The sequence below is a fragment of the Triticum aestivum genome, chromosome 3D (genome assembly GCF_018294505.1).
Source record: "Triticum aestivum cultivar Chinese Spring chromosome 3D, IWGSC CS RefSeq v2.1, whole genome shotgun sequence".
Lineage (NCBI taxonomy): Eukaryota > Viridiplantae > Streptophyta > Magnoliopsida > Poales > Poaceae > Triticum > Triticum aestivum.
In genome coordinates this window covers 87933647-87959401 of record NC_057802.1, presented here as the reverse complement: position 1 = coordinate 87959401, position 25755 = coordinate 87933647, and the positions used below count along the sequence as shown (strand labels likewise).

Below are 25755 nucleotides of genomic sequence, written 5' to 3'. Positions count from 1 at the left end.
AAGAAGTCATCATCCTGATGAAGAGCGCGCGCGTGGCGATCGAACGGTGCGGAGCACGTCGCGCCGTAAGGAGTTGCACCGCACGTCCGTGCGGTATATTCACCGAACAGCACATCCTAGTACTCCTAGATTGGAGTCGAACCGTCCGAGAAGGCAGTGCCCGCCGCCGCCGCCGCCCCCTCAATCCCCCGGCCCCGCCCCCCAACTCCCTCCGCCTCTCACGCGCGTCGCCGGCCACCGCGCCCCTGCTGTCTCCACCCCGTGCGCAATCTCTCTCCACTGGGTTTTGAGGTATGAGCTTTCGTTCATCCACCGATTAGTTGAACCCTACCGATCTCCCCAATTTCTGGGCGCATCTAGATCCGTCCCTGTTGCTAAATCGCGGTTGCCTGCTGTTTTACCCGTCGGTGCAGGGGAACATGGCGAGGCTGGTGTCGTCTTCCCTCGTCAGGGGGCTCGTGCGGTCGTGCCGCGCGCCCAGCACGGCGGTAAGTGCCGGCACCTTCATCAACTTCATAGTTCAGAGCTTTTCCCCATTTGTTTTCGCTCAATTGGTCCGAGCTCTGATCGAGTCCTAAAATCCTCAAATTCCTGTGGTTGGTTGGGGCCTGGTAGGCTAATCGGTTCACTCGTCTAGAGTTATATGAATTTATGTTATATTCATCTGTGCCATCTCTCTAAGTGATTCTATCACGAGATTGTTTGATAAGAGCTATCATGATGACCCTGGTTTTCACTTTTTTTTAAAGCACATCATGTCTAGAGATGAGACTCCGGTGGCCCCATATATTTTAACCAAAAATCCACATGTGTAGAGTTGAGCTCATTTCAGCACTTGCCATGACCATTTGTGCTATAAGGCAGCCATTATTATGTCTGAATGGATGTTATGGATGCTATAGTTCTCTACCAAGTGGTTTCCTGTAAACGTGTTCCATTTAAATGGGATGTTTATGCAACCTGTTTAATGCTTTACGCCTGCATGGAGAGTGGTTTGGTGAGGCTGGAGCCACATCCTGGCTCTAAACCTTATAATGCCATAGACTGGTGGTTGTTTTGGTTTCATTTTAGATGGAACAGTGGCTATGAGCTTTGAAGAAGGCTACATGGTTAGTTTAGCTTAGACTTGCAATGTTATCACAGTTGAGGTTTTCTATTTAGCTTCTGGTCATCTATTGTCCTTTTTGCTCTGTGCTTACATTATAGTATTTTCAAGCTTTATTTTGCTTCCAATTTATCAAAGAACCAACCAATGTTGCACTATCAGCTTTTGGCAAGCAAATCAGATTGTTTCTATCGTTATTTTGATCTCATGTTCGCACAATGACCTTGTTTTGCATGATAACTGGAAAAGCAGACTGTGTCACGACCAACTTTCCAACAGTTCATGACCTACTCATCAGGAATCAGTGGTGATTCTAACGCGAATGGGGGCACAAGTGCAACACGAGTAACTGCTGATACTGATACACATCAAGATTTCCAGCCTACAAGCAAAGGTTCTGATATGTCTTTGCAAGACATTGTTGCTCAGGTATTTATATGCACACATGAGCTTCAGATCATTTAGATTCAAGCACTTAAAATGTAACAAAAATACGCATCACATGAAAATTGTAAAGCTCAATTTTGTGTCATATTCTTCAGCTGTTAATTAATTTCCTTGATGAAATCTTTGCCAGGATATCAAAGAGAATCCAGTCATTATCTTCATGAAGGGTTATCCTGAAGCTCCCAGGTGTGGATTCAGTGCACTGGCAGTTAAGGTCCTCCAGCAATATGGTAAGCTATATCTCAGTACCAGCTGTCAGTCAATTGTGCCTCTGAAATCCCTAAATCATATCTTGTCTATTGCAGGCGTCTCTATCACTGCCAGAGATATTCTGAGTAATATGAAGCTCAAGGAGAGTGTCAAAGCTCACTCGTAAGTGGCTCGTCATAACCTCCTTGATGATGTACTTTCAGTTTTAGATGGTAGACAATTGCCTCAAAAAGGGAAAAAAGGAACTAGCCATGTGTAGCACTCGAGATTCTGCATCATGGGAATAGGGTATGAGATGGTGTGGTAAAGAAAATATTTTACTATGGGTTAAGATTTAGCTTCAAGAGATGATAAACATACAGAATATGATTTTGATTTAAGTTAGTTGGAGGCTTCGCTTGGAACAGATTTCGTCCAAAACATGTTGTGTGCCCTTGATCAACATTGCAGAGTTCTACTTAATGTTCAACTTTCAGAGTTTCAATTTTATTCAGTTTCATTCATATGCATCATGGCGCAAATGACAGATGTATAATTTAACACCTGTTGCTAAGCTGCCGGGACTTACAAATTCTGTATCTCCTGATGGTATCATTATTAAAGCTACTGTTTGTTTGTGCAGTAACTGGCCTACCTTTCCACAAATATTTATCAACGGAGAGTTCGTTGGGGGCTCTGACATCATATTAAGCATGCACCAGGCAAGTGAATGGATCATCACTATTATTATTATTTTTGACTGTGGATCATCACTATTTCATTCAGCATGTGTATCCAGCTGGTATCTTTCACTCGTTGGTTGACTTGTTCTCTATAAATTTTCTGCAGAAAGGTGAACTTAAGGATTTACTTGGTGATTCCGCACAAAAGGGCGAGCAAGACAGTGCCCAGTGAAACAAGCTACAGTATGTTAGCATTTGCATGGAGGTGGATGCTTCCTCTCTGAGTACTCTTTTACTCGACGCTCTTCCTGTGGTGTTCTGTTGTTATGACGCAGGATTTTCATCATCGTGTTGCCAGCCATGATGGAAATCTCTCGGTTCCAAGAGCATCCAAGTTTTCGTTTCATGACAAATAAATGCCACTTTTTCAATACTGTTTTTTGTACGTTGTAATAGTCAGGTGATTTCGTTTGGATTCTATATATTTTGGGCCCCGTTTGCGTTGCAGTAATAAATGGTTAGGCTGTTACGTAGTTATTTATGCTGCTTTTCTATTCTATGAAGTTAATTTTGTTTGTGTAATCATCCGATTCCACCGCGAAAGCACCATCGATTCAAGGCTTGTGGGGTTGCATTGTCTGAATTCAGAACTTACCTGTGTAATGCATCTTGCTCGTATAACCTGCCCAAATCGAAGAGCAAGGTAGTAACAATCCTCTCGAGGGCGGATTTTGGGTTGTTTGAAATAATCAAAACAGATGTGCAATAATTTTTTTTTAAATTCTGAAAACAACTTTAATTTTTGTGAAAAGGCCCCCAGATCCATTATAAAGGATCAACAACAATAGAGATAAGCTCATATTATAACCTTGAACTACCACTGAAGTCTAAAACACAAAACACAATCCTGAACTATGAAACCGTCTAATATACAACCCTCAGCTTCCAAAACCAGGGTTGGTTTTGACCAGTCAACAGACTAGTCGGCGCCAAGTTGTACGCATGTCACCATCTCCTAAATCTAAAATTTGCTTCTATTATTTTATCCAGTGGGCATAACTTCTTGAAACTTTCACAGATTGAAAACTTTCTTTTGGCCAAAATTTGAATCAAAAAGTCTGAATTTGAATTTTTGCTCTAGCTTTTTTTTTATACTTGGCAACACTTGTTAAGACTTTCCCAGATTGAATACAATGGTTGTGGATTTTTGAGAATTTTTTCTAGGAGCTTTTTTTTGGCCAAAATTTGACCCAAAAATGAGTTGGCGCTGACTAGGCGGTCAAAACCAGTCAAAAACAACCCCCAAAGTTGTTTTTTGTCCGTTTTTTGAAAGTTCTGTGTTGTAAATTAGACGGTTAGTTCAGAGTTGCGTTTTAAACTTCGGTGATAGTGCAAGGTTGTAATATGGACTTATCTCACAACAATACAAAGGATCCAAACAAACCAGAAATTACATTCCGGTCCATAGAGCACCAAACAACTTTATCCAGCAAAACGAGCCGCCGTCACCGCCGCCTCGCACCTGAAGCCGCCCCGCCTGGCGGACGGGAAAACTCCGATCTACAGCCCTGAAGGACCAACGCATCGGTAGAGCCGTTATCGTTGAAGAAACCAGGATCACAAAGCACTCCTACGCCTAAGATCCATCGATACAAATTAAAGACCGACGACCACACAACGCCTTGCGCTCCTCAACACCGACGATGAAACCGCCTCCAGCGAGGTGGACAAGGAGCCAGGGGAAACTTATTCTTCTCGGCACCGCTGTCACCACCACCGGTAGAGCCGTCGTTGTCGTCGCCGTTAAAGAAACTTGCACAGGATCACGAACCACTCCTACGCCTAGATCCACCGATCAGAAGACCGGCGACCACACAATGCCTTGCTCTCCTCAACGTTAACGATGAAACCGCCTCCGGTGAGGTGGACAAGAAACCAGGGGAAACTTATTCTTCTCACCACCACCGTCGCCACCACCGCAAGAAACCTAAACCTAACCGTACGGCCCTATCCACATCACCGATGCAGATCCGGGGTCCCCTCCTCCTCCAGTCACCGGCACGGCCGACGAAGGAGGGGACACACAAACCCGCCGACGGGAGCGGGCGGGTTGGAGGAACTGCCCTGTCACCCCTCTTTTCGCGAGAGAAGATGTTAAATTCTGAAAACAATTTATGGATACATATTGTTGGATCTAGTGTAACACTCAAAATCTGTGCCAAAAATATATAAGGTTGTATCATCCACACAAAAATCTAAATAGCCTGTAAGAAAAAGAGAAGCATCTCAAACAGCTGAGTCTCAAAAAGATAACCAAAATAGCATGTAAATGTAATTAATTTGTTCTGCAAATGTCATCCACAAAATATTTAGACAAGAAGTTGAAACTTGAAATGTGAAAACTGAACCAGGACTCTCCTTTTTCTATGGCACAAACAACTCCTTATGCCCTCTTGGTGGCTGATGCTGAAGCTCGAAGGACATACTAGTAGTGTTTCTTGTTGTGCTGCAACTTCGACTCTCTGCTATGTAACCCTCCTTCTGGGTTTGCTATCAACAATGTAACTTGTCTATCTTATGAATGATTGTTTTTCTCTAACAACAATGCAAACTGTGATATCTTGTGAATGAAACTTGCCTTTACAATATAAGTACATATATATGTCTCATTAAGCACATGTGAGATATCGGTGCTGTTTTGGTTCGTGCACAAGTGAAATAATCAATTCAGTAGGAAAAAGGACAGAACACATTGAAACAAAAATATCACTGGTAACCAAAACCAAACTGATCACAACTTTGGATGGAAACACATACCAAATATATGGAAATCTCAATAGTACCAAGATTCAGCGAGGCATGTCCGCATATGAAACACCAAGCTAAGACATGACCGTATACCCAAAGCCCAAGTTGGCAACCCAGCCATTTTATCACTCAATTCGGCACAACCACAGGTACTTATTATTTAGACGCCGCTACACCGAGCCTTTCTCAAGGCATCTCTTCATTCGATCAAGTTGACGTGGAACTGCCGAGTTCCAAGCTTGCCGTAAGCCACTTGACGACTTCGTCCATCTCCTCTGGAACGGTATAGTGCCCGAGTCTTCCAAGGAGAGGAGATCAATCAGCACAAAGAAATCACAACATTCAAGGGGAGTAAAGAAGGTAGCAAACCTGCTGTAGGACTTGAATTCCACATTTGCAAACCCGGTTGACTTAAGTGCATCAGCAGACCTCTCTCCATGTTTGTAGAGGACCACATCATCAGCTGCAAAAAGATGATAACAGTCACAATTTACGGATGGCCTTTGCATAACTAAACATAAATAGAGGACTCAGAATAAGTAATGCAGTACTGATGAATCACGAAAGCAGATGACCGTTATCAAGACACTTGGCCAAAGACCTATATGTTCTGCTAACTCGTGTTCTGTTCATGCCCATAGAAACTTGAGGCGTGCATCAATTTATTACTCCCTCCGTTCCTAAATATAAGTCTTTTTAGAGATTTCAATATGAACTACATACGGATGTATATAGACATATTTTAGAGTGTAGATTCACTCATTTTGCTCCGTATGTAGTCCATATTGAAATCTCTAAAAAGACTTATATTTAGGAACGAAGGGAGTATATAAGAAAATTGCTTATCACAGAGCTGATCATCGTAACTAACCTTGTGAGGAATGCCACATGGAAATTACATCAACTCGATTACTAAGAGCGAGACACTATCAAGCTTAGCTGCTTAGGCAACGAAAAAACAGAGCAAAAAACTTTCTGGTGAAACTATTGTTTGAATCCAGGTTAAAAGGGGAAAGGAACTGTCCATATACTCCTCCGTCCCAAAATTCTTGTCTTAGATTAGTCTAGATACGGATGTATCTAATACTAAAATGTGACTTGATACATCCATATTTAGACAAATCTAAGACAAGAATTTTGGGACGGAGGGAGTACTTGATTAGCAACTCAGTTCTGTTATATCTGCTGCGAAGAAGCAACTTCTGGTAATACAAGTGTGTAGCTACAAGCCTACAACCGTTCTAAATGTTTCATAAACATAAAGAAAGATGTTTCTGGGTTGAAGCACACAGGTCACTAGCTCCAGAAGAAGGACGGACTGTTAAATGTGCATCGTGGGGAAATACAGTGTGCTGAATGCCATCATTACCAATAAGGTGCTTATTTCAGTATTACGCAAAAAATTGAAAATCATGCTAAAGATATGCACCTTTTCCATGACAAAGCATAAGAGGTAATGATGAAGCCTTCTGTGCAGCCTCCTGTGAGCTCTCAATTTTGTTCTTCAATGACCTGAGGTTACCACACAGCACAAAGTGGATCAGCTGCAAGGAAGCAGCTTCAGTGAAACTTGCGCACATAAACATACTAGCACAAACCTGGCGCATGGGAGCCAGCCACTGAGACCAACAGCCACACTTAGGTTCACAGGGTAAGGATTGCCATTTCCATATTTTCCATGAGCAAAGCAAGTACCGGAGTAAAGCGCAGTAGCAGCACCCATACTAAAGCCACCAACGCCAAGCTTGACTGCGATAATTAATGTAACAAGGTCAAAACTTTTAGTGATGAACAAGACCCAGCGGAGTCCATTCTATTGGATTATCAATATATGAGACCAAAATAGCTTGGTTCTTGGCTAGAAATGTAAAAAAAAAAAGCAACACAATAGAGAAACAGATAATAACAAGGAATGCCATTCCATATCTGGTGTGTGCTTGATAAGAATGGGTTTGAAGAAAGTAGACAAACGGAAACTGGCATGAAACCATACTATCTGCAGGTTCGGTAGACAATAAATTTGCAACATGTGCAGCTGAGGAATCCAGCCCCTCAACATCATCAGGAGAATCTTCTGAAAGATCAGCAACATCAAACCCTGTGATCCCGGAAAAAGGCAAAACCATATCAGCACACACCTATCAAAACAAATAGCTATTTCAAAAGGAGTTAGCACAATACATCCAAGAGATAAATAAGAAAATTCACATGTTTCAGAACATACATGCAGTAGATGGGAATCCACCAAAAATTGCCACAGGCCTCGTAGGTGCAGTTGGGCAGATCCATTTTATCTGAAGCGGTAGCAAATCAGAGAATCAGAAAGACTTCCAACAGGACACATACTTGAAAGTTGAAATCTAGTTCCTAACTTACATTAGGAAGGGGAAGAGTTTCCAACAGTTGAGACCAGCTGCAAATATAATATAAAACCCATTATGTCTATTGGTCTCTCCAAAAATAACTTCTAGTTTTGCATTACGTAGTTTTGAATAATTTTGAGCATAATGCAATTTCCTTAAACCATGATAGCACAGAAATACCTTTCTTGCCAATAATAATGCAAGGATTTATGTGCAAAGAAGCGTATGCAATGAACATATTATAGCACTGTTCATCGAAAATGTCGCAGAATGTCTATTCACCCAATCAGATGATTCAGGAGGTCGGTATCTTCCGCACACATGTTTATTGGGCAGAAAATTAATTTCAACAAACCGTTATCATATAAACAGTACGAGAGTGAGATGTCTCACGTACAGCGTTGTACAGTACAGTTGGTTGAGAGACATGGAAAATATAGAGGAGATCCTACGACTATGATTCATCAAGAATGCAGGACGAACAGACAAGTCGTCCGTCATCATTGAATCCGTGAACGCATCGATCCCAACAAGCGGAGCTGCGACCCGGAAGGGCCAGAAGAAGGGTTTGTTGCGTACCTGGCTCCATTGTCGCCGAGGCCGTGGAGCCAGACGATGGTGGCCTTGTGCGCGCCCTTGGGCCTCACCACATGCGTCCTCCCGTACTCGAACGGCCGCTTCCCACCTGCAACCCACCCACCATTCCGTCACATCCCGACAGAAGCACATCAAAGCCGGCGCATCGGCGACGAATCAACCGAACGAGGGGCAGAATCTATCACAAAGCATAATACGTACCGGCCGCGACGGAGCTGGCGCCGCCGAAGCTCATCCCGCGAACAGTCGCCGCCGCCGCCCCTCCTCTCCTGGCGACCACGCTCGCCAACGCCACGAATCCAATGGCCTGGGCAGCAAAGGGGTTAATAAAGGCGACGGGCGCGTGCGTGCGTGCGTACGAGGGAGAGGGCTGGGGAAGAGAAAGGGGGAGGATTTGGGCGGCGGAAAGGGGAGCGCCTTTCTCTTATGGGAGTGAGTGCGGGGGGAAGGAATCTACGGGGGAGATTGGCTGCCGGTGGCAGGGCAGAGGGCACCACACGGCCCGCGCTTGTCTCCCAGTCCCAGTGCTCCACCACCACCACTGCGCGCGTGATGGGTGTGGCAGGCACGCCCACGAATGGAACAGTGGCTCGCTACAGGACCTGCGGGTGGCGGTGGCGGTGGCAGGGAGGAGAGAGGAGGTGGATCGGGGCTGCGAACCTCTCGGCCGGCGGCGACGCGATTCGGAAGAGCTGAGGACGAGTGAGGGCAGCGGGCGGGTGTCGCCGGGCGATGCGGTGCGATGCGACGGGAGCTGAGCTCGTATCGTCCGGATCTTTCTCCTCGGTTCTCCTTCGCAGCGGCAGCGGTGTGGGGTTTCCGCTTTCCTGTTTCTGTGGTGGGGAACGTGCCTTGTTGGGTTCGGCGATGGACTCGGTGGTGTTTCGACACACCTTTTCTTTTTCGGGCAATTTGATAAAATAGCACACCTTTCCTGGGACTTTGCTCCAATAGCACATTTTTTTTATTAGATAAAATAGCACACCTTTGATTGGTAGCTGTACAAAATAGCACAAATCTACCTTTTTCCTACTTCTACACGTACGGGCCCATATGACATATTTTATAGGACGAAATTGCCCCTGGTTCTGGTCGATCGAAACGATCAAAGAGCACAGGAGGCGGAGAGACGAACTAACCAGTGCGCCGCCGCCTCACCGTGCCTCCTGCCCGGAGCACCGTCACCTCGCCGCGCCTCCTCCCCCAGCGCGCTGCCATCTCGCCCTGCCTCCTCCCCGCTTGCTGCCAGTTCTTGCACCGCTGTCGTTACCTTGCCATGGTTCCTTGACAAAGCACGGTCAGGTCGCCGTGTCTTCTCCACCGCGGCACCACCACGCCATGCCTCCTCCCCCACGCGCTGCCTGTTCCTGTAGAGGAGGCGTCTTCGTCGGCCACCACCTTGCCAGTCTAGCGGGTCCTGTCCAGGTTGCTTGCTGGCCGCGTTGGAGGCCTGACTGGAGCATGTGTCGCTGCTAGCCTGTACGTGCTGGCTGGAACCTGCTGTAACTGCTCGCTGCTCTAATTGCTATCTCTAACAGTAGGTGCGCACTGAAGAAGATAGCATATGGCTCAAAATACTAGCGCCACACATAGACACACTACAAGCTTTGATATGTATACATGTATCTGCTTCTGCAGTCACGAGAGAATATAAACGCTTCATTTTTTCTGAGGATGCGAATGCCTTTTGCTGTAATCAAAATACAAATTGGATGGATGTAACATGTATTGTTGTACAGTTCTGTTGATATGGAAAATGATCAAAATTTCGACAGTTATAATCATCTCAGCAAGATGTGGAGCGTCGGGAGATGAGAAAAAATTGGACGAGGCAGCGGCGGGAGAACCGGCAGCACGTGCACAGGAGGCACGGCGAGGCGGCGGTGCGACGGGAAAGAGGCACGGTGAGATGACGGCGCTCCGGGCAGGAGGCACGGCGAGGCGGCGGCGCACTGGTTCGTTTGTCTGTCCGCCTCCTGGTTTTGATCGTTTCGATCGACCAGGAGCCAGGTGAAATGATGGATGGGCAATTTCGTCCTAAACAATATGCCATATGGGCCCGTACGTGGAGAAGTAGCAAAAAGGTAGATTTGTGCTATTTTGTACACCTACCAATTAAAGGTGTGCTATTTTATCTAATAAAAAGAAAAGCGTGCTATTGAAGCAAAGTCTCAGGAAAAGTGTGCTATTTTATCAAATTGCTCTTCTTTTTCTAGTGAATTGCATAGTTTTTTTCAGCAAATCATCATGGAGGGGACTCTTTGTCCCCGTACCTCTTCGTCCTCATCGCGGATGTGCTGCAGAGGCTATGTTGCATGCACTTTCAAGAGGGATCTCTCCAGCACCTCCTCGGTTCAAACAGTTTCTTCCCAGTGTTGCAGTACGCAGATTATACTTTGATCATCTTCAGATGGGACATCCAACATGCCACTGTGATTAAAAACATTCTCACCTCCTTCTAGGATTTCTCAGGTCTGGCCATCAATTTTCACAAAAGTACGTTGGTGCCTGTCTTTGTCGATGCAGCAGTGGCTTCTGAGATTGCTTGACTGTTCGGCTGCCCTGTATCCTCCTTTCCATGCACATACCTCGGGCTGCCCCTGTCCTTGCACAAAATTACACATGGAATGTTGTTACCAGTCATCCACAAGGTAGATTGCAGACTCTCGGGCTGGTTGGCTACTTCCCTGTCTTGGGGGGGGGGGGGGCTTACCGTTGTCAACTCTGTGCTTGCCGGCACTCCTAGTTACTTCATATCCTGTTTTCCATGGCCTAAGGAACCCATCAGTTTGCTGGACAACCTTTTGCGTGCTTTCTTCTGGCAGGGCAAGAGTAAGGTTAAAGGTGGCCAATGCCTTGTGGCTTGGGACAAGGTTACCCTCCCCCGGGGAAGTGGCGGCCTAGGTGTGAGAAATTTACACGCTCGTAATTAGGCTATGTTATGTAAGTTTGGTGCTAAAATTCTGCAATCCTCCGATGTTCCTTGCTTCCAGTGGTTTGCTTCGCAATATTGCAAGGTTTCTATACGCTGTGGTGCTAACAGCAGAGATACAACCATGTGGAAAGGTTTCAAGGATCATATCTCCCTGGTGGTCAACTCTTCACGTTGTGCTCTGGGTCCCGAAAATCTTGTATCTTTCTGGCATGATCAGTGGCTTGATGCTGGCAGACTTTGGTAGGTGCTCCCTGAAGGAAATATGCCCTAGAGGCAATAATAAAGTTGTTATTTATATTTCCTTATATCATGATAAATGTTCATTATTCATGCTAGAATTGTATTAACCGGAAACTTAGTACATGTGTGAATACATAGACAAACAGAGTGTCCCTAGTATGCCTCTACTTGACTAGCTCGTTAATCAAAGATGGTCAGGTTTCCTAGCCATAGACATGTGTTGTCATTTGATGAACGGGATCACATCATTAGAGAATGATGTGATGGACAAGACCCATCCGTTAGCTTAGCACTATGATCGTTTAGTTTATTGCTATTTCTTTCTTCATGACTTATACATGTTCCTATGACTATAAGATTATGCAACTCCCGAATAAAGGAGGAACACTTAGTGTGCTATCAAACGTCACAACATAACTGAGTGATTATAAAGATGCTCTATAGGTGTCTCCGATGGTGTTTGTTGAGTTGGCATAGATCGAGATTAGGATTTGTCACTCCAATTGTCGGAGAGGTATCTCTGGGCCCTCTCGGTGATGCTCATCACTATAAGCCTTGCAAGCAATGTGACTAATGAGTTAGTTGCGGGATGATGCATTATAGAACGAGTAAAGAGACTTGCCGGTAACGAGATTGAACTAGGTATGATGATACCGACGATCGAATCTCGGGCAAGTAACATACCATGACAAAGGGAACAACGTATGTTGTTATGCGGTTTGACCGATAAAGATCTTCTTAGAATATGTAGGAGCCAATATGAGCATCCAGGTTCCGGTATTGGTTATTGACCGGAGATGTGTCTCGGTCATGTCTACATAGTTCTCGAACCCGTAGGGTCCGCACGCTTAACGTTCGATGATGATTTGTATTATGAGTTTATGTGTTTTGATGACCGAAGGTTGTTCGGAGTGCCGGATGAGATCACAGACATGACGAGGAGTCTCGAAATGGTCGAGACATAAAGATTGATATATTGGACCATATTATTCAGACACCGGAAATGTTCCGAATAGTTTCGGGTAAAACCGGAGTGCCGGAGGGGTTACCGGAAACCCCGGGGGAACTAATGGGCCACCATGGGCCTTATTGGAGAGAGAGGACGGCAGCCAGGGCAGGCCGCACCCCCCTTGCAGTCCGAATTGGACAAGGGAAGGGGGGGGGCGCCCCCTTTCCTACTCCCTCTCCCTCTCCTTCCTCCCCCCTCTCTCCCTCTTGGTGGAATCCTACTAGGACTAGGAGTCCTAGTAGGACTCCCCTCCTTGGGCGCCCCCCCTAGGGCCAGCCGTCCTCCCCCTCCCTCCTTTATATACGTGGGAAGGGGGCACCCTAGAACACACAAGTTGATCTTTTAGCCGTGTGCGGTGCCCCCCTCCACAGAAACAGACCTCGGTCATATCGTCGTAGTGCTTAGGCGAAGCCCTGCACCGGTAACTTCATCATCACCGTCGCCACGTCGTCGTGCTGACGGAACTCTCCCTTGGCCTCAACTGGATCAAGAGTACGAGGGACGTCATCGAGCTGAACATGTGCTGAACACGGAGGTGCCGTACGTTCGGTGCTAAGATCGGCCGGATCGTGAAGATGTACGACTACATCAACCACGTTGATAAACGCTTCCGCTTTCAGTCTACGAGGGTACGTGGACACACTCTCCCTGCTCGTTGCTATGCTTCTCCTAGATAGATCTTGCGTGATCGTAGGAATTTTTTTTGAAATACTACGTTCCCCAACACTCCCAACCTTGTACTCTTTTGCCAGGAACCGTTTTTGCTCTGTTCAGTCATAGTTCTATGAGGGAAATTGGGCAGTGCAGTTCCACCCAAACCTCTCTCAAACGGCTGCTCAGGAACTGTTGGTATTGCATCAGCTCATTTCGTATGTGGCTCCTAACGGCACGCACACGAACACACGCACCCCCTCCGTGACAGGTAAACAGATAAGCACAAGCTACTTCTATCGGCTGTTGACATTCTGTGGGGTTAAGTGCACTATTCAGAGTTGGGTATGGGATGTGTTGATTCCTCTTAAGCACAAGGCTTTTCTCTGGTTGGCTTTTTGGGGCCGGCTCAATACCAAGGATAACATGGTCAAGAAACGTTGGTCGGCGGTTGCCCCGTACGCGGACTGTGATATTTCCCTGCTGTGGAATCGGTTCATCATTTGGTACTTCGTTGTCGAGCAGCGAATGCCTTATGGAATAGGCTACTCCTAGCCCCCTTGGCATGTCGATCACCTGATATCATGTCCTTTGTAGAGCAAGCTGCCCATCAACTGGAGTTCAAGCGAAAATGGAATGTGTCTTTTGCCGCTTGTGATATCACTCTCTGGCATGCACGGAACGACCGAGCTTTCAACTCATGTTCTTGGACGGATTCTTCCATTAGATTCCATGCAGCAGATATGATCCTCCTTTGGTGCAACAGAACTACTAAACAGCAGGACAAGGATGATCTAAGGGTCTGGGGCAACTTGATCGCTGGCTAGTTCATTTTTTTCCTGATGTAACATCCCTCTGCCTCCACATATCTCTCTCCTCTCTAACATAGGCTAATTGTGGCCTTGCACCTTGGTGCACCTCACAAGCTTCATATATCTTCTATTTTGTTAATCAGGCCTCAACCTGTTTTGAAATATAAGGTTGGCGTTGCGCCACCTTCTTATTTTCAAAAAATTACATTGTGCTCATAGATGCCTTTTTTTCTTTGAGGTGTGTTCATAGATGGCTAAGTGAGAAGGAAGGTGGTGGGGGGGGGGGGTCATCGACCCCGTTACAAGTAGATTTATTCAAATAACTGGTTCTAGCAATCTCTTGCGCTGAAAACCCCAGCCCCTTTAGTGTCACCCCTCACGAGGCGACAGGAGGGGCGAACCTAGATCTCCGTCGCCATCCCCTCCTCCTGCCTTGCCACTGTCAGAGGGCGCGGCTGGGCGAAGCCTATCGATGACAGCGGCAGCGGGGCTCTAGCATTCTCTCGCTTGTGCGGGTGGTGCGGGGTATGTTCCCCTATGCAGGAGCGCAAAGCTCGTGTTGGGCGCTGCGGCGTGGCGGTGCGTAGGTGTGGTGGGCAGTGTGGTCATGTGCGTCCCTGGGATACGGCGGCCGGATCTGCCGGCACGCGACGCAGGTTGCGGTAGTGCGGATCGAAGGCCACTGCCTTGCCTTCCGATGGTGGCAGCTGACGGCGATGGTGGTTTCCCGGCCTGCATGGTCCAAGGCCGATGTGGGTTGGGGGCGGCGGTGCGGGCTGGTGGTGGCTTTAGCGGCGCGGCTGTCGTGGTTCCACAAGTGGCGCTAGTGGGGGTGGATTTCTTCCTTCTCCTGGACTTGAGCCGATGGCGTGCGAGGCTGGGTGCCAGCTGTGTGCGGCGGCTCTGCTCTACCTTAGGGTTTGTGTTTTAGCGGGCCAGATCTAGGCCCGAGGTGGATCGGGTTTGGTACCCTAGGTATGTGAGCTTCGGTTTGGCAGGGGTTGTACCCGTGAGCGATGTTCTCATGGGTGAAGTGGTTGTTGTTAGTGGTGGGCCTAACATCGCTTCACCTCCTTACGATCGGCGCCGATGACCTTGGACTTGACGTCATTCGAGATCGCCTAGTCCAGGACAAAGGGCTTTAACTGGGGCCTACTTGGCGGTGGCCATCAGTAGTCTTAGGGTCGTGCCCCCCAGTCCATCGGGATTGGTTGGGGAAGCAGGCGTCGACGCGTCCTATTGTGGAGGTGTAGACCTAGACCCGTATACTGATGTTCGGCTAGGAGTGGAAGGATTGTCGTCGACTCTTACCGCCGGGGTTAGCGTGCTAGGATGTGAAGGACTGGCGGTATCTGCTACTTGTGAGCTGCGTTGGGATTTTCGCCGAAGAGGAAGGGTGAAGCAATATAGTAGCAGATAGTATTTACCTTAGCGAAGAACCAATGTTACAAAACCAATAGGAGATCCACACAAACAATTGTCGGCAGTACCTACACAAACAAGAGCAAATATTTGCACCCAACACGGGCAACATGTTTGTCAATCCCCTTATACTCGTTAATTGCAACGATCAAATCTGGTAATAGGTGATAGATAAATTGCAAAGTAAAAGAAAAGATAATAAATTGAGTAAGGTATTTTTGGTTTTAGCAATATGATTAAAATAGACCTGTGTGCCATAGCTTTCACTAGAGGCATCTCTCTCATAAAAATAGCAAACGATGAGTAGACAAATTACTATTGGACAATTGATAGAAAAGCGCATAATTATGACGTTATTCATGGCATGATCATGTGAGCTTGCACACTTTTTAGCACCCTTAGGATCAAGAAAACCTTCTAGCTGCATCATGTACAACTTTTCTTTAATAAATCCATTAAGGAATGTAGTTTTGACATCCATTTGCCAGATTTCATAAAATGCGGCAATTGCTAACAAGATTCAGGCAGACTTAAGCATCGATACGAGTGAGAAAATCTCATCATAGTCAACACCTTGAACTTGTCGAAAACCTTTTGCGACAATTCGAGCTTTGTAGATAGTAACACTACCATCAATGCCCGTCTTCCTCTTGAAGATCCATTTATTCTTAATGGCTTGCCGATCATCGGGAAAGTCCACCAAAGTCCACACTTTGTTCTTATATATGGATCCTATCTCAGATTTCATGGTCTCAAGCCATTTATCGGAATCTGGGCTCATCATAGTTTCTTCATAGTTCGTAGGTTCATCATGGTCTAGTAACATGACTTCCAGAATAGGATAACCGTACCACTCTGGTGCGGATCATACTCTGGTTGATCTACGAGGTTCAGTAGTAACTTGATCTGAAGTTTCATGATCATCATCATTAGCTTCCTCTCTAGTTGGTGTAGGCATCACGGGAACATATTTCTCTGATGAGCTACTTTCCAAATTGAGAGAAGGTACAATTACCTCATCAAGTTCTACTTTCCTCCCACTCACTTCTTTTGAGAGAAACTCCTTCTCTAGAAAGGATCCATTCTTAGCAACAAAGATCTTGCTTTGGATCTGTGATAGAAGGTGTACCCAACAGTTTCTTTTGTGTATCCTATGAAGACGCACTTCTCCGATTTGGGTTCAGGCTTATTAGCTGAAGCTTTTTCACATAAGCATCGCAACCCCAAACTTTAAGAAACGACAACTTAGGTTTCTTGCCAAACCACAGTTCATACGGTGTCGTCTCAACGGATTTAGACGGTGCCCTATTTAACGTGAATGCAGCTGTCTCTAATGCATAACCCCAAAATGATAGAGGTAAGTTGGTAAGAAACATCATAGATCGTACCATATCTAATAAAGTACGGTTACAACGTTCGGACACACCATTATGATGTGGTGTTCCAGGTGGCGCGAGTTGTGAAACTATTCCACATTGTTTTAAATGAAGGCCAAACTCGTAACTCAAATATTCGCCTCCGTGATCAGATCGTAGAAACTTTATTTTCTTGTTACGATGATTCTCCACTTCACTCTGAAATTCTTTGAACTTTTCAAATGTTTCAGACTTGTGTTTCATCAAGTAGATATACCTATATCTGCTCAAATCATCTGTGAAGGTCAGAAAATAATGATACCCGCCGTGAGTCTCAACACTCATCGGACCGCATACATCGGTATCACTACAGGAATCAGCTACTTTCCTGTCTGCCACGGCAGACGGCAAAGGCAAGGATGGCGGACGGCAAAGGCCTTTGCCGTCTGCCGCGGATGGCAAAAGGCTCCGGCAAACTAGGCATCGGTAAAGAGCTTCTTTGCCGTCTGCTTTTTGAAGCGGACGGCAAAGGGGCCTTTGCTATCAGCGGCTGACGGCAAAGAAAGCCGATGGCAATAAATGCGCTGTTAGTCCGTTAGGCGGCTAACGGCAGCCTTTGTCGTCCGCCGCTAACGGCAAAGAGCATCCGGCCTTTGCCGTCCTCCGAATGACGTCAGCTGGACGTCACTGCGGGACAAGCCTTTGCCGTCTGCTGCTGTAGGCAAATGTGGGCATTCTTTGCCGTCTGCCACTGTAGGCAAAGCCTTTGCCGTTCGCCGCTGTAGGCAAACTGACCAAATGGGTCAGCTCCCAGGGAGCACAGATGGCCGCCGCGTGGCTTCTTTGCCGTCCACGGCAGACGGCAAAGGAGCCTTTGCCATCAGCGGCTGACGGCAAAGGTGCCTCTTTTTTTCTGTTTTTTTAATCCAACAATTTTCACAGCAAATATATGACATATATATATATATTTCACAGGGCTATTTAACAGCAAACATATGACATATCCAGCACATAAGTTTCATCGTGCATACATATATAGTTCCATCCATTCATACATAGCAAGTTGCACATACACATTGTTCCATCCATACATATTACAATGCAAAGTTTCATCAAGATAACAAGTTCCATCATAGCAAGCTAGAAGAATACTAGAGGAGAATGAAAGAAAAAACAAGCACTCCATCATAGCAAGCTAGCTTCCGTGAAGTGAATGAAATCTGCAAAATGGCAAATAAGAAAGTTAGAAAAAGGTGACTAGAAGAAGAAGTATATGCCATTTATGAGCTAACTTAGGTGAAATGGATCATTTATGAGCTAACTTAGTTGAAATGGATCGTTTATGAGCTAACCTAGGTGAAATAGATCGTTTATGAGCTAACTTAGGTATAATGCATCATTTTAGAGCTAACCTAGGTAAGATGGGTCATTTTGGAGCTAACCTAGGTGAAATGGATCTTTTTTAGCTAAGTTAGGTGAAATGGATCATTTATGAGCTAACCTAGGTGAAATAGATCATTTATGAGCTAACTTAGGTAAAATGCATCATTTTAGAGCTAACCTAGGTGTGATGGGTCATTTTGGAGCTAAACTAGGTAAAATGGATCGTTTGTGAGCTAACCTAGGTGAAATGGATCGTTTGTGAGCTAACCTAGGTGTGATGGGTCATTTTGGAGCTAAACTAGGTAAAATGGATCGTTTGTGAGCTAACCTAGGTGAAATGGATCGTTTATGAGCTAATCTAGGTAAAATGGGTCATTTTAGAGCTAACTTGGGTAAAATGCATCATTTTGGAGCTAACCTAGGTAAGATGGGTCATTTTGGAGCTAACCTAGGTAAAATGGGTCATTTTAGAGCTAACCTAGGTAAAATGGGTCATTTTAGAGTAAACATAGGTAAAATGGATCATTTTGGAGCTAGTCTAGGTAAAATTGGTCATTTTAGAGCTAACTTGGGTAAAATGGGTCATTTTAGAGCTAACTTAGGTAAAATGGGTCATTTTAGAGCTAACTTAGGTAAAATGGATTGTTTATGAGCTAACTAAGCTAATTATGCCATTTTTGACATAAGTAAGCTAAGTACATGTCATTATTGAGCAAACCTAATTAACTAAGCATATTAGAGCTAACTTAGGTCATTTTGGAGGAAACAAAGCTAAGTATCTAACTTAGGTAAAATGGATGGTTTTGGAGGTCAGTAAGCTTATTAAGTCATTTTGGAGGAAAAGAAGCTAACTCTAGGTCATTGTGGTAAGCATATTGGAGGAAATAAGGCTAAGTCTAGGTCTTCATGCATTTGTTAAGCAAAACACTAGAGAAACTTACCATGATCATGGAGGTGTAGGAGCGGGGTGGCTCGTGCCGGTAGCTGGAGAAGGATCGTGCGATGCTTGTCTGGAGTTACGCTGCACCAAAGATCATTTCCAATGTCTTGTTAGCATGATGACACTCAAATGTTAAGACTAGCAAGTAATGTCCATTCAAATTAAACTCATCGTGGTCCCAGGAGCAATCACTGGCATCGGCGGAGCGGTCTGACCGGTCTTCTCGCACACAGACTGCACATTTGGTTTTGACGACTCAGTCATACTAGTTAGTAATGAGACAAACACTACATGAATGTTTTGGCTAATCTGCAGAAGAAACTTACCACAAGGAGCTCGTACATGGCCCTTGCCTGCATGTCATTCCGTGCCCTCTCCTCCTCCAACATCTTTGTCGTCCTCTCCTCCAACTCCCGCTGCCTCTCCGCCGCCTCCGCCAGAAGTTTCTCCGTTCTATCTCTCTCACTCTGTATAGCAGCCTGCAACACCACTCCTCGTTACCATTTGTAATCATTGATGGAAGCACACACAATGTAATGGAGAAAGATAGCTGAGTACGTATAACTAACCTTGATGGCGAGTTGGACTGGCCGTTCACGAGGCCTTATCTCAGGAGCGGAGCTCGACTAGCGCGCCTTGATCTCCGGGAGAGTGCTAGGACAACGGATAAGTCCATCTCCAATGGCTATGGAGCCATGGGACCTCCCACCACCAGATATCATCACCAGCTCTGGATCAATGGGACCCTGGCTCGGGTTAAAGTCCTCCCCTTTCCTCGCCTTCCCCTCATCTCTATATTTCACGAGCTTGTCGTGGGAGGAGATGTTGGTGAAGTTGTTTGCATCACCGAGGTCAGACGGAGAGAATGTCTTGACTTTCTTGAAAGAGGCACTGTGGGCCATGGCATACAGGTCGTACACCTCTGGCACCTTATTCGCCTTATTGTAGCATGCCTGAAAGAGAGAAACAAAGTAAATTAGTAATTAAAGGGCTCAAGCTAGCATGATGAATGAATTGCATGAATCATGAAGCAAACTACATACCCAGTTCCGCCCGAACTGATATAAGTTGGAGCTGCCTTGATGGTGTGGCACACCTTCCATTTGGGCACGTTTGTCCTTGGCCGCGTTCTGGACGGCTAGCCATTCTTTTGAGCACCACTCATTGACCAACACCTCCCAACAATCCATCCGATCCGCACACCATCTCGGAGGCGCCTAAGTTAGCAAATAGAAACTTGAGCGCTACGGCTATGAATTACTAAATGAAGGAAGTAAGTACAAGGCCTTAAGAATTACCTTCATGTACTGCTCCTTACTCAGGAACTTATCGCGGCACGCCGGCTTGGGCTTCTTGATACCACGCAAGGCGTAGTAGTCTCGAACAGCCTGCACCCGAGCCTCGTGCCGTAAGTTCTGTAGTAGGCGCTTGCAGACGTTCTCGATAAAATTTGCCGCCTCCTCCTCGTATCCCTCCTCACACCTGTAGAATGTCTGCAATCAAATGAGACAATATTGATTAGTACAATTAATAACTAGCTAGTTGAAGATTTTTAAATGTGTAAAGGAGAAACTACCCAGAACTTTCTGATCACCATGTCTGCCCTCGTGTCGCACAAGACACCGTCGATAATCTCACCCGGTGGGGCCGGGGCAGCCAAGTAGTGCTCCCAACTCAATCCAAGCTCTGGAAGCCGACCCTCACCAGGCAACGTGACAAACCCCGGGAAGTTTTGCCGGCAAAGCACTCCAAGGACGGAGTTGGGCCGGCGGACACTATGATGGTGGTCCCAACCCCTACATCATGACAAGGCCAACGCATTAGATATTTGAAGAAACGTGAATGCAGAAGGTACAAAAAGATTAAATGCACTTACCTCTCCCCATCAGGGAAAATCAACCACCTCTGCTCGCGGGTCGCCGGCACGGACGGGAGCCGTGTACAACCACGCTGGTAGACGGTGCCCCCCTCCTCCTCAATATCAGTCGGCTCCCCGCCATCATCAGCATGGCCACTCGGCCCCTCAGGCTCATCCGACCAGGTACCCCATTCAGGCGTGTGCTCCTCCGGGGTCTCGTGGGCCGAAGGCCCGTCGACCCGAGGCCCGTGGGCCGAAGGCTCGTGTACCGGAGTTCGTTTAGCCTCCTCCTCAGACGAGTCCATCCTAGCAGTCACATGCTCGGGTGAAACAGCTGGGGGTGGCGGCGAGGAAGGAGCCCTAGCAGTCACCCTACCTCCTCTCCCGTGACCATGTGCTCCAACTCCTCTCTTCTTCCCTCCCTTATCTCGTCCCCTGCTGGGCACCGCTGTCGACGAAGAAGGGCCCGGCGGTGTCGCCATTCTATCCAGCAACGCTCGGCGGAGAGGTGCGTGTGGAATGGAAGACCTCCCACCATGCACCGACGAAGAAGGGGCCTCAGAGCGCTCCCGACCAGCGCCCACCATCTTTCAACACCTGCCATGACAAAGAGTAAACGAAATTAGTACAACATAAAAAATACCGACATGAATAATAATATGTATATCACTTAAGTGTATCATCATCAAGTACAACATAAAAAATTGAATACCTGACACTACTAATAATCTCGATCACTATCATCAATAAATGCATAATCATCATCATCATCATCACTATAATCAATGACGGGCTCATAGGGTTCAGTGGCATCAACATGTGGAAGGCCACCTTGACGTAATCGGTCAAGCATTGATAGGTCATCCGCAGTAGTAACCTCTTCTTGTTCCGGCTCTTCTTGTTCCTCCTCTGGGTTGATGTCGGATTCACTGTCGCTGTCTACTTCAATGTTTTGGGGTGAAGTATAGCGGTTCTTGAAACACTTTTTGGAAAGACGTGTCTCTTGGAAGAATTCTCCTTCATATGTGTCTGGGTTAATGTGAGGTTCGTAATCCTCTTCCTTTGGGGGAGATAGTCTAGCACGTGGCGGCACTTCATAAACGGCATCCCAACCTTTCAGATTTGGATTAGTTTGGCAGGCCCACGGTAGATAGAATACTTGGGTCGCCTGTTGAGCCGTAATATAGACATCGGGAACATCTAAATGGGTGCTTTGTTTGATTTCAACTAGCCCTATATGTTCATGAGTCCTTCTAGTCTCCTTCGGCTGAAACCAATAACATTTGAAGAGTACGACATTCGGTGGGTTGTCACCATAGAATAGAAGTTCATAAAGCTTCAACTCTCCCATAATACTCGGTACCTCCTTCGCCGATAGCAGATACACAACAATTTGTAGACTTTCGGTCGGCCATAGATAGCTCTTTGCCATAGGTACGAAAGCGATACCCGTTGATGTCGTATTTGTCAAATGAACGGACCTTATAGTCAAAACCATTAGTGACTTGTCTCAATTCGGCGTCCATAGACTCTGAATTAGCCTACAAGTTTAATACGAAAGGATTGTTGCATTAGGCAGAAATTAGCGAATGAAATGAAATGGTCTAATAGAAATTACCGTTTGTTTGAACCAAGAGATGAAACCGGGATAGCCGCCTCCTTGCTTTGCGAGAAGCTCATACTCTTCGACGGAATCCTTTTGGATCACCGCTCCATACGAGAATATGGCGACGTATCGACTGTATGAAATATCCAGGAACAAGAGCAGTTCAAAGGAAATAGAAGTTGCGAAACAATGTACCAAGAACTTACTCGATGTACGGCCGCACTTCTGTCAGGTTGTTGAAGATATACAACGTAATGGTCCGCCATTCTTCATTATCCAAAGATACTGGTTTCGAACCACTGGCTGGTGCGAGATTCCCTTTGAATAGGCTGAGGTTGGATCCACCCTTTTGAGGTTTGTCAGCATTGTACCGAGGCTTCGGATTATGCAAATGACGATTTTTGGCTTCGTAGTGTGCTGTCACGAAGTTTGCCGCCTCCTCAGTGATGAATGCCTCAGCCATCGATGCTTCAATTCTACGTTTATTTTTACATTTTTCTCGAAGCGTCTTCTGCATCCTCTCAGTTGGGTAGCACCAACGATTTTGCACAGCCCCCCCCAATCTTGCCTTGGTCGGGAGATGCAAAATCAAATGCTGCATTGGATTAAAGAAGCCCGGTGGAAAGATCTTCTCTAACTTGCAGATCAACTCCGGCGCCAACTCTTCCATTTCTTCTAGCACGCCAGGCGATAGTTCTTTCGCACAAAGAACACGGAAGAAATAGCTGAGTTCTGCCAGTACTAGCCATTCATCCTCAGGGATGAAGCCACGCAACATCACCGGCATTACCCTCTCAATCCATATGTGCCAATCATGACTCTTGAGACCAAATATCTTCAATATATCAAGACTCGCTCCCCTCTTTAGATTCGCTGCATACCCATCGGGGAACATCAACTGCATTTTCACCCACAAGATAATTTCCCTCATAACTGGCCTTCCAAGATTGAACCATGCCTTTGGCTTCGTCCAGTTCTGCTTTCCTTTCGGTCCGTTTTTTGCAAGCTGACGACAAAGTCCTTCTTTGCCGTCAGCCAGCGGACGGCAAAGAATTGACAGACGGCAAATAAGCGAATTCCAGTAGTGTATGTATTATTTCCAATAAGTCAGTGGCTCGCTCCATTGTTCAGGAGAACGGATTTTAGTCATCTTGCCCATGAGGCATGGTTCACAAGTATCAAATGATTCCAAAAGTCCATCTGCATGGAGTTTCTTCATGCGCTTTACACCAATATGACCGAAACGGCAATGCCACAAGTATGTTGCACTATCATTATCAACTTTGCATCTTTTGGCATCAATATTTATGAATATGTATGTCACTACGATCGAGATTCAATAAACCATTCACATTCGGTGTATGACCATAGAAGGTTTTATTCATGTAAACAGAATAACAATTATTCTCTAACTTAAAAGAATAATCGTATTGCAATAAACATGATCCAATCATATTCATGCTCAACGCAAACACCAAATAATATTTTTTTAGGTTCAACATTAATCCCGAAGGTAGAGGGAGTGTGCGATAGTGATCGTATCAACCTTGAAATCACTTTCAACAGACATCCTCACCTCGCTTTTAGCTAGTCTCTGTTCATTCTGCAACTCCCGTTTCGAGTTACTAATCTTAGCAACTGAACCGGTATCAAATACCCAGGGGTTACTACGAACACTAGTAAAGTACACATCAATAACATGTATATCAAATATACTTTTGTTCACTTTGCCATCCTTCTTACCCGCCAAGTATTTGGGGTAGTTCCGGTTCCAGTGACCATTTCCATTGTAGTTGAAGCACTTAGTTTCAGGCTTGGGTCTAGCTTTGGGCTTCTTCATGGGAGTGACAACTTGCTTGCCATTCTTCTTGAAGTTCCCTTTATTTCCCTTTGCCCTTTTTCTTGAAACTAGTGGTCTTGTTTAACCATAAACACTTGATGCTTTTTTTTTATTTCTACCTTCGCCGATTTCAGCATCGCGAAGAGCTCGGGAATCGTTTTCGTCATCTCTTGCATATTATAGTTCATCACGAAGTTCTAGTAGCTTGGTGATAGTGACTAGAGAACTCTGCCAATCACTATCTTATCTGGAAGATTAACTCCCACTTGATTCAAGTGATTGTAGTGCCCAGACATTCTGAGCACATGCTCACTAGCTAAGCTATTATCATCCATCTTGTAGGCAAAGTTCTTGTTAGAGGCCTCATGAAAGTGCTAGTTATCGACTAGAGGGGGGGGGGTGAATAGGCAATTTTTATGAAAGTCTTCAAAACACGGGGGCTTTGAAGACAAATAGTAGAAATAAACCTATTGATATGCAGCGGAAGGTAGACTACACTAGACAAGCCATAGTCAAGTAAGCAATGAAGTGAAAGCACAAAGACTATTAGCAGCTAGGTAGTATGGATCAGGATGGAAGATAGTTTGAAGCCAAACAATAAGAGTCTTCACACAGTGAAGTCAATCAGATCATGCAAGCAGGCAATGACTTCACGAAGACAAAATGTAAGTAAAGAGAGGTAAGAGATAGAACCAGTTGCTTGGTGAGGACAAGGATTTTTTGGACCAGTTCTAGTTGCTGTGACAACTGTATGTCTGGTTAGGGAGGCTGAGATTTAACTCAGAAGACCACATCTTCACCTTATTCCCCTTGAGCTAAGGACACTTAGTCCTCACCCAATCACTCTGGTAAGTCTTGAAGGTAGACTTCCAAACCTTCACAGACTTCGTTCACCGGCAATCCACAATGACTCTTGGATGCTCAGAACGTGACGCCTAACCGGCTGGAGATTCACAGTCCTCAAGTGTAACAAGTATTCAGATCACGTGGACAGAAAGACTTCAGTGATGCCTAACACTCTTTAGCTCTGGGTGTTTTGGGCTTTGTCCTCGCAAGGATCTCTCTCTCAAATGCTTCGGAGGTGGGTTGCTCTCAAACGACAAAAGCCGTGCACTAACTCTGAGCAGCCACCAATTTATGGTGTTGGGGTGGGCTATTTATAGCCAGGAGGCAACCCGACCTGATTTGTCTGAAATGACCCTGGGTCACTAAGGAACTGACACGTGTCCAACGGTCAGATTTCAAACACACGCGACAACTTGACTTGGGCTACAAGTAAAGCTGACTCATCCAGCTCTGGATAAGATTTGCTCTCATTGTCTTCGCTCGAAGACATAGGATTTGGTTGAGCATCACATCAGTCACTCTGACTTTGTTCACTTGTACCCCACTTAACAGTACGGTGGTTCCTATGACTCAACAAATAAGAAAAGGAAACTACGAAACAACTATGTCTTCGCACTCCATAGTCTTCACGTGAATGTCTTCTCGAGTCATAATATTCATTGTGAA

The 25755-nt window shown here is 45.8% G+C and overlaps 2 protein-coding genes across 3 annotated transcripts; one reads left to right on the top strand and one right to left on the bottom strand.

Annotated features, from left to right (window-relative positions):
* Positions 1–62: 62 nt before the first annotated feature.
* LOC123077608 (monothiol glutaredoxin-S4, mitochondrial) lies at positions 63–2961 on the top strand. Its single transcript, XM_044499899.1, has 7 exons — positions 63–291; positions 414–488; positions 1358–1534; positions 1683–1782; positions 1858–1924; positions 2385–2463; positions 2591–2961. Exons 2-7 carry the CDS (start codon positions 420–422, stop codon positions 2654–2656), a joined length of 558 nt encoding a protein of 185 aa, XP_044355834.1. The 5' UTR covers positions 63–291; positions 414–419; the 3' UTR covers positions 2657–2961.
* Positions 2962–5176: 2215 nt separating this feature from the next.
* LOC123077606 (acyl-protein thioesterase 1 homolog 1) lies at positions 5177–9083 on the bottom strand. Of its 2 annotated transcripts, none has more exons than XM_044499897.1 (10): positions 8853–9083; positions 8394–8499; positions 8175–8280; positions 7609–7645; positions 7457–7526; positions 7226–7330; positions 6831–6981; positions 6662–6744; positions 5602–5695; positions 5177–5530 (listed from the first exon to the last, which is right to left on the bottom strand). In XM_044499897.1, the coding sequence occupies exons 2-10, from the start codon at positions 8425–8427 to the stop codon at positions 5440–5442; spliced, it is 771 nt and encodes a 256-aa protein (XP_044355832.1). In that variant the 5' UTR covers positions 8428–8499; positions 8853–9083; the 3' UTR covers positions 5177–5439. The 2 variants fall into 2 exon arrangements, with proteins under 2 accessions (XP_044355832.1, XP_044355831.1); XM_044499896.1 differs by having other exon boundaries at positions 8650–9024.
* Between the last annotated feature and the right edge of the window lie 16672 nt (positions 9084–25755).